Source organism: Cyprinodon tularosa, unplaced genomic scaffold (assembly GCF_016077235.1).
Source record: "Cyprinodon tularosa strain WSP-4 unplaced genomic scaffold, ASM1607723v1 ctg342, whole genome shotgun sequence".
Classification (NCBI taxonomy): Eukaryota; Metazoa; Chordata; class Actinopteri; order Cyprinodontiformes; family Cyprinodontidae; genus Cyprinodon; species Cyprinodon tularosa.
In genome coordinates this window covers 422,888-435,677 of record NW_024039055.1, presented here as the reverse complement: position 1 = coordinate 435,677, position 12,790 = coordinate 422,888, and the positions used below count along the sequence as shown (strand labels likewise).

The 12,790-nt window shown below is 36.5% G+C and overlaps 1 protein-coding gene across 1 annotated transcript; it reads right to left on the bottom strand.

Annotated features, from left to right (window-relative positions):
* Nucleotides 1-6,255: 6,255 nt before the first annotated feature.
* Nucleotides 6,256-10,085, bottom strand: LOC119789606 (gastrula zinc finger protein XlCGF7.1-like). Its single transcript, XM_038294577.1, has 2 exons — nt 9,888-10,085; nt 6,256-8,098 (listed from the first exon to the last, which is right to left on the bottom strand). The coding sequence occupies exons 1-2, from the start codon at nt 10,042-10,044 to the stop codon at nt 7,305-7,307; spliced, it is 951 nt and encodes a 316-aa protein (XP_038150505.1). The 5' UTR covers nt 10,045-10,085; the 3' UTR covers nt 6,256-7,304.
* Between the last annotated feature and the right edge of the window lie 2,705 nt (nt 10,086-12,790).

Here is a 12,790-nt window from a genome sequence, read left to right as displayed (position 1 = left end):
TTACACCACCGCATCCGACGCTTTGCATTGCACTTGGTGATGTATGGCTTGGATGCAGCTGCTCGACCATGGAAACCCATTCCATGAAGCTCTCTGCGCACTGTTCTTGAGCTAATCTGAAGGCCACATGAAGTTTGGAGGTCTGTAGTGATTGACTCTGCAGAAAGTTGGCGACCTCTTCGCACTATGCGCGTCAGCATCCGCTGACCCCGCTCCGTCAGTTTACGTGGCCTACCACTTCGTGGCTGAGTTGCTGTCGTTCCCAAACACTTCCATTTTCTTATAATACAGCTGACAGTTGACTGTGGAATATTTAGGAGCGAGGAAATTTCACGACTGGATTTGTTGCACAGGTGGCATCCTATCACAGTTCCACGCTGGAATTCACTGAGCTCCTGAGAGCGACCCATTCTTTCACAAATGTTTGTAAAAACAGTCTGCATGCCTAGGTGCTTGAATTTATACACCTGTGGCCATGGAAGTGATTGGAACACCTGATTCCAATAATTTGGATGGGTGAGCAAATACTTTTGGCAATATAGTGTATTTTGATTTTTTATGCCAAAATTTTATGTTATGTTGAGCTGTCAGCTAAAAGCATAGGAAATGGTTTAACTCAATGCTTAATTGCTTAAAGTTTGGCTTGCAGGTAAGCTGCTAAGAAATGGTCCTCATGGTTTAGAGACAACAAAGCAAGTGAAGAATATATTTGGGTAATACGACAGTTTAAAGTACTTTATATTAACAAAACATGAAAGAAAAGAAAATTCCATTGCAGTAAAAGGAGGCAAAGGAAATAGTACTAGAGAAAAAGGTTTATGTTTCAATTAGTTTTGATAGATCAGTCAAAGACAGCTCTAAACAAACAGGGTTTTAACGTTGATTTAAAGGAACTCAGGGTTACATCTTTTTTCTTGGGATTTTATTCCAGATTAGCTGAAGATAAGAACCAGTAGTTTTTTTTTAGGTGGGTATACTGGGACAGCCGTTTTTAGATCTTTTTTTTAATTATGACACAAATTTTTTCTGAAAAAAATTTAAATAGTCAAACACTAAATTTTGTTGTGGAAGCAACTCACAACTCGAGAGAGGAAAAATAAATGTAATTTGAACAAACTTGCCAAATCAGCATTGTACAGAAACAACTGTCATTTCTCTTTAATTTCACATCTATGGTCTATAGACATGGACGCATGTGGTTTTTAGTTTGGTTTAATATTTGATCAATCTGTTAGCAGCTGTGGCCTACATTTTGCTCAATGACATCAAGAGATACACACCAGCTTTCCAACAGGACCACAAGGAGAAATTGGTAGATAGATGATGGATGGAAATTATTTATTCAAAAGTTAAGGGATGCTAAATTTTTTGCAAGCCACTGTAATATATACATGTTTTCTGTGTTCTATTTTTGGAAAAACTCAAAATAAATTCTTAAATCTCAGTGGCCTTCATGATTCCTATTTTAAGTAAAAACAAATACATCTGAAAATAAAAATATTTATCTGATTTTTTTTAAATATATTTTTTGTTTAATAGAGCTGTTTTTATGGGCACAATTTAAAGTCTGATAAAATGTCTTCAAATGATAACGGATCTGTTTCACTATATCTCCTTCAAATTCCACTGTGATGACCTGCTGCTAATGTTGTTTCTTCTTGGATAAAGATAAGCTGAAATAGTGCACTAGATCCTTAGGTCTGTTGTGCATTGGTAAAAGTTTCTCAGCAGAGGTGGAGGTAATTTATTCATATTCACAGTCCAAGAAAAACTGAAGCTTGTGTTCTGCTCCGCCTCTTCCTTATTGATGCTGAGCAGTGCTGTAAGTGGAAACAAATAAGTGCTTTAACTTCTAATAATGCCATACAAATGTGTGACAATATTTAATACAGATCTAACTATCCATCTATCAGTTAATGGTTTTTATTGTTAAAATAATAAGGAATAAAGATGAACCAAATTCTGAAGCCTAACTATATGAGCCAAATTCAAAGTGAGTTGAACCCACTTTTATTAACTTCAGGTCTCATGGTTTTATCACAGAAATATAAAAATAAAGCCATAAAAAATTGAAAATCTGAAATAAAAGATTAAAAAACATAAAGAAGTGATAACTCAGATTTCAATAAGCTCATTACCGATTTCTTCTGAGAAATATTTTTTTCCTTCGTATTAGGCCTTGCCTCAACAAACCCGGGCCACTTTGTCCATATTATTTTACCAAGCGCAAACATTCCCCCCCAACACATCTCTCCAAGTACTGTGGGAGGCAACAAAAATTGTGGCCTGTAAAAAATCATAACTACAGTGATCTTAATGATTGCATATTTTGAATAAAATGTGTAACACATATTATTAGATACAAGCGATGCAAAAAATGTGAGCCCAGTATGTAATTAACTAGTGAAAAATGCTACACTACAATAGGTATTATTTTAAATAAGTTAAGAGCTGGCATAATGATGAATCAGAAACAACAAATGTTTAAAGGTAATTCCCTTATGAAAATGATTTTTCTTGAACACCAGTTAGTTATTAAGTGTGTTATTAACACGTGCTTAACAACACTTTGGACCTTATCTGGGCTAAGGTTTTATTCTTATTTTGTTCTTTGATTCAACTGTTTCAGCTCCACTCTGTTCCAACCCCTGTCCTCCACTCCTCAGTTAGAGGAAGAAAATGTTTGGAGGGTTTTGTCCTTCTAAAGATAAGGAGATATAAAGTTCATAAACAAACAAACAAAAACAATTAAAAAACACTAAAACATGATTTCCCATGCAGTTGTCCATTTCCAGAGCAGCATGGCTTCTTTGTATGAATGAAAAAGAACAATTACTTTAAAAAAGCAACAAAGACATGATAAATGATCTTGTGTTCAACCTTTAAAAAGAAAAGGCTGAGGACAGGGAGTAATATCAGATGCAAATGGTAGATCAGATCATGCTTTTATTTGTTTCCTCATTTTAATCTGTTGTCTATGTTAATTTCACTCCATAATAGGCAAAATACAGTTATCTTGTATATCCACTATTATTGGTACAAAATTAGTTAAAATATTTTATTTCTAATTTTATTACAGCTGTTCTCAAAACACTTTATTTATATAATATTATTTTTTAAATAAAGACAAAAAAACAAAACAAAAACAAACAAACAAAAAAAAACTGACGAGTACTGTATTATTGTTGATTTGCAGTTTGGGGGCAAAGCAGAGAATTTGTGTTCGGGGCTCCCAAAAAGGCTAGCACTGCCCCTGATCTTACCATATTGGTAAAAGTCCCATTATGCACCCTACACTTAAAAAAATGCTCCAGTATTCTAAAGGGGAAATTGATGTAAATGTGATGGTCCTCCGTACTGATGCATACCAGCCCACTTAAAGCACTGATGGTGAGGCTGGCGTGTATTACTTGAGTTAATAACTTTGGTGTAGCTTTTAATAATCTTCTAACAAGGAAGCTTCCTCAAAAATGTGTTTTTTTATGAGCATTTCCGTTACCGCAAAGCTTGATCAATTCTTAGCAAGGCTAATTACCATGGTAATGTACTCTGAATGGTAAATCGGCTCCGGGACAGGCTTTTATTGTAGTCCACACATTAATAATAATAAATGAACTTTATGGATCTCGCATTGGATAAATTGACCTCTGTATTTAACCCATCGCCTTGGGGAGTAGTGGGCTGCCATTGTGGGGCACCCAGGGAGCTAATGTGCGGTTAAGGGTCTTGCTCAAAGAGCCAGAGTGGCAACCTGTGGGGCTTGAACTCAGAACCTTAGGATTCAGAGCTCTACACACTAACCCCTAGGACACCACCTCCCCGTTAACAAATGAAAAGGTCCAACTAGCCAGATGAAATGATTTTTATCTGCTCACAAGTCCTCTTCACTTCTGAGGAGTGGAGGATGATATGCCATTAAAATGCAGTACAGTGATTGGGATGCAGTCTGTGTTAAATGATACTGATGTGTAACTTGCACATTTACACAGTCAGCAATCTTTTGCCTCGATATTCGGCACCTCTGACATTTCACTGAGAATAATTTTTTTCCCTCTTCAAATTTCTGTAAAATTAGTTTCTCAGTGCTCCCCCTTCGGCACTCATGATTGTAACTAGTCTGCTACCTTGAACCGGCCCTTTTATATGTGCATGTTTAAGCTGGATTGAGTTGACAACCAGCTTCGTGGTACTGCTGATCCTGATTACTTTTACAAGTAGATTGTTGTGGATTGGTTAAAATGGATAGGCTGGAACCAATCCCGCTAAGTTGGACTTGCTTCAGGGAACAGGCCTCTGCTCTACCATGGGCAGTGGAGGTTCACTTAGGGACTAAGAAAAATTAGTTTCTTAACTCCTTTAATTTAACTCATTCAATAAATGAAATCAATTAATACATTTAGATCTGTAAATAAAGCTGCAGTGTGTAACATTTACCTCCATTTAAATTAAATAAATGACAAAAGACCAAAAAGCATGCTCTGGTTGGGCCTCCTCATCGAGCATAAAAGAATATATACTTCAGAAGCAGTGGAATGACATTCTCTTCTTTCTGATTGGAGGAGACACATCAACCTGTAATATCTTTCCAATCAGCTAAATTAAACAATGGAAAGCATTGAAAATATCTTAGAAAACAGAGCTAAAAGAAGCATACGGCCTCCTACTTGTATGATCTTTGTGAAAAATAGCAGCTTATTACTGTTGTAACTGAGCTCATCTAGTGTATGATAACAAACTGGCCATCTCCACTGGGGAGGCAGACTAGTTGCTGGACAACACTGCCCTATTTCTAACATAAAGCCAAAATAAACTTTACTATTGTTAAATGACCGTACCTTTCCAGCACACAGCCTGAAACCTCCAGGTCTTTTCTGAAGCCCTGCCCCCTTATAAATGGTCTTCACCTGATCAAAGCTGCACCTATGTGGTTCTAGTTTTCTTCCAAGTTATTTTTCTTTTTATAGCTTGTTTCTCTTGCTTCTCACTGGTCAAAGAGTCAGATAGTTATCTTAAACTCCTCTGCAAAGGACAAGTTTTCAGATACAGGTTAAACAAGCGAGCCTGACAGGTTTCTCCCCTTTTGATGAATATGTATTTATTAAAGCAATATGTTCTTTGATAATAAAAGCCAAATTTGTAACACAGTCACTTTTATTTTTTTGAAAAATTATGATTTTTTTTTGCCGTAATGCACTCTTTTGGCGTTTATACTTCATAGTGATGTCAGCATTTCATCTTTCTTACTAGGATATAAACTCAAAACCAATAAACTTAACATTTCTTGTTATTTTTTTTACAATGGCAGGGCCTGCCAACTTTCGTTACAAGACAGTTTCAGCACTTTTTGCACTTTGAATAATTTAGTTCATTCCAAGAAGGGATGAACTAAATCTCCCTGCCTGGGTGCTGCCCATTTCATGGCATTGCAGTTATAACACATCTTCTGAGCTGTGGCTGAACAAAGCCACAGACCTCTCAAAGCCAAAAAGGAACATTTTAGTTTGTCCCTGTACAGATACGATGCTAAAACAGCCACTTCATCTAAACATTGATAGGAAGAGGGGCTTGTCTGCAGTTCTGGCACCGCACAGTCAATGTAGGTGCTTCCTGGAGGGAGCAAAATATCACATACAGTGGATAAAATAAGTATTAAATTTGCTGCCATTCTTCCTCAGTAAATATATTGGTGCTATTGACATGAGTTAAAAGATCATGGTGAAAGCTCCACTTTGTGCTGTTAGCTACGCTTCCAAAGGATTGGTTATAGCTGCTATGGAAAGTATGTTCAAACTTGACACATGAATCTCCTGTCACCACCAAAGGTGCTGCAGCCAACAGTTTTCCTGCTTCACCTCCACAGTATCAAAACCATTTTACCATCAAGACCATAAAGGGTTCCCTAAAGAGTGTGCTGTACCACAGGATGCATCGATAGTCCAAGTGCATAACTGTCAAATCCATGAGTCTGATGCACAATGTTCTGCTCAGTGATGTCAATATTCAAACAAATTTATAACAATTATCATTTTTAGAAATTTGACTTACCTTGTATTGCAAGTAATAGTCAATAATAAATATGTTACATTTGTAATTATAGATTCAAACAGTGTTTACATTTATTAAACTATTTTAGAAGTAATAGTTTAGCATGCCTTTATGATCAATAATGGAAATAATTATTTTCAGGGAATATTCCTTCTAAAAACATTGACAATTCAGATGTACTTCTGTAAGTGTTTACAAATAGGCCAACAGGGCAAAGAGCTATGATGTGGAACCCTATCAAGTAGAAAAGTCAGTTTGTTCATGAGGTCCAAGATGCAAGTGTTCGCTGACTCAGAGAGGTTTCTTAAGACCTTATTAAAATTAGATTCTGATGAACTCCATCTCCCACCCTGACCCCCAGATTCCACATCCTCTGTCACCGCTCCGCTCACATTCGTCCTGCTGAATACTTGTGCAGTCATGTTAATCAATGAGCACTGTTCCACCGTTACTCCTCTGAACGTCACCATCCACTTACCTTTTCCCCATAAAGATAAGGAGACAAGCCATTTTATGCACCACACTGCCCTGTTGGAAGCAGGTCAGGTCAAGATCGGCTAATTGCAATCAGATCAAACAGGAAAAAGAACATAGAGAAGATCCGGTCTGGTCAAAGTAAAACAGGCCCATGGTAACAACAGACTGGTAACTAAAAATCAGAGCATACTTTTATATATATTCCTAAAAGAAGAATAGAATGCAAACTATTGGTAGTTCAGCATACCAGGAAGCAGATTTGTCATCTTGATCATATTTATTTTATGCTGAAAGGCTTGAAAATGTTGTCAAATCTAGTCACATCTTCCAAAAGCGCACCTCACAACCTCAAAATAAACTTCTTATTGCAGACATGGACAAAGAAATGTTGACTTAGGAAAAAGAGAACAAACCGATTTTGTATAACCTTAGTTATCCCTATTACAAAGATCCGCAACGAAAAGAATGTTGAATGCAGATTTTTTATCATGTCATATTAAATGAAGCGTTCATTACCTCGTATTGTGTTACTATGAATTAAATATAGCGCATGCGCTCCTCGAGCTCCCAGGAAGTCAGAGCGGAGCAAGATGGGAGGATCCAGAATTCTGTCTGGAATGAAGCAGGCGGAACGGAGGATGTGGGATTTCGGGGTAACTCCTAGACAGGTTTAACAAAATCTGTGTCACAGTAAAAGGTTGTTTTTTTTCTCCCCCATGTTTAAATTCAAAGATAATTGCAGTAAAGCCTTTAACATGCGCCTGACAGGGTAAAGCCCTCTCTCAAGTGTGAGTTTTTCTGTGAACCTTTAAATGCCCTTTTTGAATAAAACATTTTCCACATGTTTGACAAGAAAAGGGCTTCTCTCCAGTGTGAATTCTCCTGTGAATGTTTAAATAGCCACTTTGAGAAAAACCTTTTCCACATATCGGACAAGAAAAGGGCTTCTCTCCAGAGTGAATTCTCCTGTGAATGTTTAAACAACTAATTCGAGAGAAGCCTTTTCCGCATATCGGACAAGAAAAGGGCTTTTCTCCTGTATGAGTTCTCCTGTGATCACGCAAATGACTTTTTTGAGAGAAGGTTTTGCCGCATGTCTGACAAAGAAAAGGCCGCTTTCCAGTGTGGGCTCTCTTGTGATTCTTAAAACCTTGGATATGAGAAAATTGTTTTCCACATGTCTGACATGAAAAGGGTCTTTCTCCAGTGTGTGTTCCTTGATGCTCTTTTAAGTCTGCCTCCCTCCTAAAGGATCTGCCACAAATGACACATTTGAAAGACAGTTTCTTTGTAACAGGCTTTATAGATTCTGGTTCATTCTGTTCCTCTTCAGTCCGAGAAGATTCTGGCTCCTCAATTTCTTCTTTGATTAGTTCTGAATCCTCCTCTTCCTCTTTAATCCATAGAGGATGCTGTTCCCCTTGCTTTTCAGTCAGAGAATGATCAGGCTCCATCTTTTGTTCTTCATTTCTAACAGGCTCTGCCTCCTGCTGGTCATGTCTGGAACTCCTTCCCTGGTTAGAGAGCTGTTGGGTGGCAAATAAGTCCTTATTGATGACAAGCAGCTTTGAGAGGTCTGCAGGAACAAAGGGAGATATGATTAAGATATTTTTTTAAGTAATTAATTCTTCATGTGTAACATTGTTCATCTAAATTTAATTTAATTTGAAGTTTGTCATTTCGAAGGAGGTGACGTTTACAGTGTTAAGTTTCCTCCACATTTATTGACAGCGCTGGTAAAGATGTTTTCAGATAAATTAAGCTTTTATCACAACAGCAAAATTTAACACTGATAGAGAATTAAAATCCTTTAATTTTAGGACATCTAATCAGCTGGGAAATCAGCCCACTTTAAACAAAAATGTTTCCAACAAAGTCACCATCGCCACAGTTATTGAGACCAGAAACAATTCTTTAAAATAAAAGGTAAACAAACTATTTTAAGAACTTCCCATTTTAATTTTGTTGAGTGTGTAGGAACTATAGATATTAGAGCCCGGCATTCTGGTTTGCTAGAGTATAGATTCAAGTCACAATGATACAAAAACTTCAAACTCTGTATCAATACCCAGCATAATATTGGATACGTGATACAATTTTCTATGCCATGGGAATTGAAAACTGACTAATAATAAAAGACAAACATTTGATCTTAAAACTCACCTTTTTTTCAATCATCATACAGCATGCTTTCTCAACAGAACCAGGTGCTGGTTTGCAGATAAATAGAAAAAAAAAACTCAAATCTTACACAATTTGATGATATCTTTATGCTGTCTAAAATTTTATTATTTTATGATCAAAGAATTCCAGATATCTGAAATTAACATTAGTAAAAATATGCAAAAATGAATTAAATTCAGTTTATTTTAATAGCAACAATTCAGTCAACATGTCATCTCTTTGGCTACTTGTCTTGGGTATCGATACCATCTCAAAGTAATATTATATATATCCGGATACAGCGTCTGAGTATCAATACTACTGACACCCTGATTATGAATATGAAAAGACAGAGTTGTTTCTTTAAGCTAGTATTCTCAATAAGAATGAGGACATCTCCTTAAAATAAGACAGATATGTTGTCAAAAACAAAAAACAAAACAAAACAGCAAATGGATTTTTGAAAAGATCTACTGTCCAAAGCCCAAGACCAGCAGTCAGAAAAATAAAGAAAGGCGAGAACAGAAGAGATGTCTCAACACCACACGATAAAGCAGGAGAAAAAGTCTCCTAAGCCCTATCTGAAATTCTTTTAGCAGTGTTTTTATCATTACAAAAATATCAGGGATTTTGACGCAGGCTTAAATAATAAGATATTAGTTGTTGTTGTTTTTTTTTTTTTTTTTTGCATATATGGGGCTGATATACAATATTAATATTGGGTATTTAACCCTAAAGAATACCCAGAAGGCACTAAACAGCCAAATAACCATCATTGAGGGACTTTTTTATTCACCTATTTCTATTCAGTAAAGCAACCAGCTGAAAATGCAGAAGCTTTCAGCCCATATCAGTTTGTTCTACGTTTTTGTTATCAAATCCAAACAGCACTGTCTAGAACAGATGAGTTGGAAGACAAATTAATAATAACATTGAAGATTTGTCAGCTGTCCTTGTTATGACAGGAAAGAAAAACAGTTTAACCACACAAGTAATTCATTAAACAACCCAGGATTTTTTTCCTCAATAATAATGACATTTTAACACAGAACAAACAAAAAGCAATGCAATGATTTTAAATCTGATAAATAAAATTTATAGACCATATTTCAATGAATCATATACCCTAAATCTGTTAAAAAGATTTACTCTATAATTGGCCTTATTTCTACAGTCTAGAATTAAATGAGGGGTAAAATTACCAATGTTGGAGGGTTTTGTCTGAGGCGAGGTGGTTTCCAACAGTCTGATATCTTCTTCATACCGAAAGATTACTTTTTCAAACTCTGTCAAGATTTCATCGGCAGCAGCAGTTAGTCGCTCTCTGATAAACTCTCTCAGAAGCTGAACTGAGGACATGGTTAGCGAACTACTAAAATCTACAAATGGAAATGGTAAAGTAGGAACCAGGTTAACTAATCATTCCTGAGGCACAGAACACTCGCTACATTTATTCTGGCTAGCGGCTTCTTCCTCTTCTTCTCCCTCATCTTAGGCTTCTTCGTCGTCTTCTTATTTTCTATTATGTCGGATCGCAAGCAACTTTAAAGTGCATACCGCCACCTACTGTTCATGAATGTGTAGCAACATTACTTTACTTGGCCAGCGGCTTTCTGTTCTTCCTCTTTATATTGTCGGATCGTAAACCACTGGGCAGGTGTATATCGCCACCTACTGTACACCTACTTGTTCCCTTATCCTCTCTTTCAGCGACATATTTAAAAGTGGTTGCCAAAACACAATCCACACTTTTTTCTCCACAAACTTCATATTTATTATGTCGAAATAAAAACAATTATTTAGATAGGTATGATCCAATCTCAATGTAATCGTTTTTACATCTTCCTTCTACTGTTGTTATTGTTAATGATTTTTGTATTTTATGTAGTTTTCTTCCTTATATTCAGTCTATCTTTTTTTTCCATATCTCTACTTCTCCTTTTTTGTTTTTTGATTTACCTTCATCAAATGAAATCTGTACTGTTACTTCATTCTAAGGCCCTTTTAATTAGTGTTTCTGCTGTTTAATTTCCATCCACTGGAACCCAATAAAACTGCATATATTTTAAACCAGAATAGCCTGAATAAACATGTTTTACCAACAGAGGAATGTATTTTCTGCTTCTTTTGAATCTGTGCTTACCAACACCTGTAGTGTCCAGTTAAACTTCCTTCACCAACATACAGCTGACATGAACCAGCTGGGTCGTTCATTTATCGCCACCTGCTGGACTAGAGTGGAACAGCAGAGTGTCAAAAAAAAAAAAAAGAAAGAAAAAAAAAACTGATTCCATTCCTTGAAACTGAAATGAATACTAACAACTTAGGTGTTGTTAGTAGAGATGTGGACCATGAAACATTCTTTAGATTTAATTTAGATGTTAATGAGGAGGAAAAAAAAACAAATATGAACATGAGACAACCCATACACAAGCTTTATAAATGAGAGGGTAATCTTCACCATAGTTCCATGAGCAGATATGATTGTTTCTTTGTAGGACTGAAGTACTTGGATGATGAATGACCAGTAGAGCTATCTCTTTTCTTTTATTTCATCTTTCATCTTCATTGGTCTCTTTTATATATATATATTACTTTTTTTCTTTTGTTATTTCCTTTTTTGGCTCCAATAAATAATAAAATAAATAAATATAAATATCTATCTATATAAAATACCCATGATAAACACCCTGTGAAATAACTCTGTATAATGATCCTTCTATTAAAAAAAAGCTGTCATATGTAGACGCACTGATATACCCCATGCACCTTTCTTTGGCACATTCTTCTTTTTCTTTGACTATTTTTTGTCCAATTAATCAAGTATGTTTATTGAGTGTTCTAAGCGATAAAAGAGTCCAAAATTATAGAAAGACTAAAGACCCTCCTAAAGTGTAAGTGTTTTCCCTGACCTCTCACCCACCCCTCGTGCAACCTTGGTGGCAGGGTGGGTGGATTCTTTGTCTCAAGCTCAGCTCCTCTACCAGAGGCGTGGGAACCTGAGGGTTCTTAACAGTATCTTTGCTGTCTCTAGAACTGTGCTTTTCTGAACTGAGATCTCTGGTGTTGCTCCAGGTACAGTATGTGTTGGAGCCACTTGGTCGGTGTGGCTCCAACAGATGGCCCCGATGACCAGGGGCTCTACCATTGCCTTCACCTTCCATGCTCTTTCTAGTTCTTCCTTGAGGCTTTGGTATTTTTCCAATTTCTCATGTTCTTTTACCATCATTTAGGGATGGCCACATCAATCACTACAGCTGTCCTCTTGATCACAATGTCCAGTTAGGCCACAACCATTTTGTCTGTTTGTTTCTGGTAGTTCCATCAGATTCTGTGTTATTCTCCTCTATCTTGGGAGATGGCTCCAGGGGTGGAGCTAGATGGGGAGCCAGGGCCACCCTTAGCCAATCATTGGCCACCCCTGTGGACACCCCTACCATTTTCCCCCCCTCTAATACAGATGGTGGCAGCAGTAATACTCTCAAGTTGAATATGCAAAACATTTTATTTTTTTGTGTTTGATTATACACATCAATATACTAACATCAAAGATGATAAGTACAGAATTCATGCTCTTTTCAGACCTAGATTTTGTGTTTTATTGGGTAAAGAGTCTGCAAGTCATCTAGGAGTATTCAATGAAAGATAGATAACAATTTTAGTAAAAACATATCAAATAATCAATCTATGTAGATATTAGTGCTTGTAAATATTAATTTTACGCTGAATGTTTATTGATACAAGTAGGTAAGTAATGACAATGATGATTGATTTCCCCCCCAGAACTCAAAACTGAGTTTTATCCGCTATACCTTTCATCTAGAAATTACGGATGTTTAAATATATGTGTCTATTTGTTAGCAAAGGCTGTGGGAAAGTATAGTTAGTCTTTATTTAGAAAATATGGATGTTTTGCTAGTTAATGTTCCTGTTGGAATAGTGTAGATTGACCATGAGGTCCCTCAGTATACATTGGTAATGCCTTGCCACCCTTTCTGGCTACGCCTCTGGGTGGCTCCCAGTTTGACTCTGGGGGTCTAAAGTTTGTGTTCTGCTCAGATCTTTCTGTAGGTTACACCATGTATTCCTGCCAATATGTTGTAGT

Coding starts and splice junctions, on each gene's coding strand:
- LOC119789606 (XM_038294577.1), bottom strand. CDS start 10,044: ATGTCCTCAGTTCAGCTTCTGAGAGAGTTTATCAGAGAGCGACTAACT. Junction 8,099..9,887: donor GACAAAACCCTCCAACATTG/GTAATTTTACCC, acceptor TTGTTCCTGCAG/ACCTCTCAAAGCTGCTTGTC.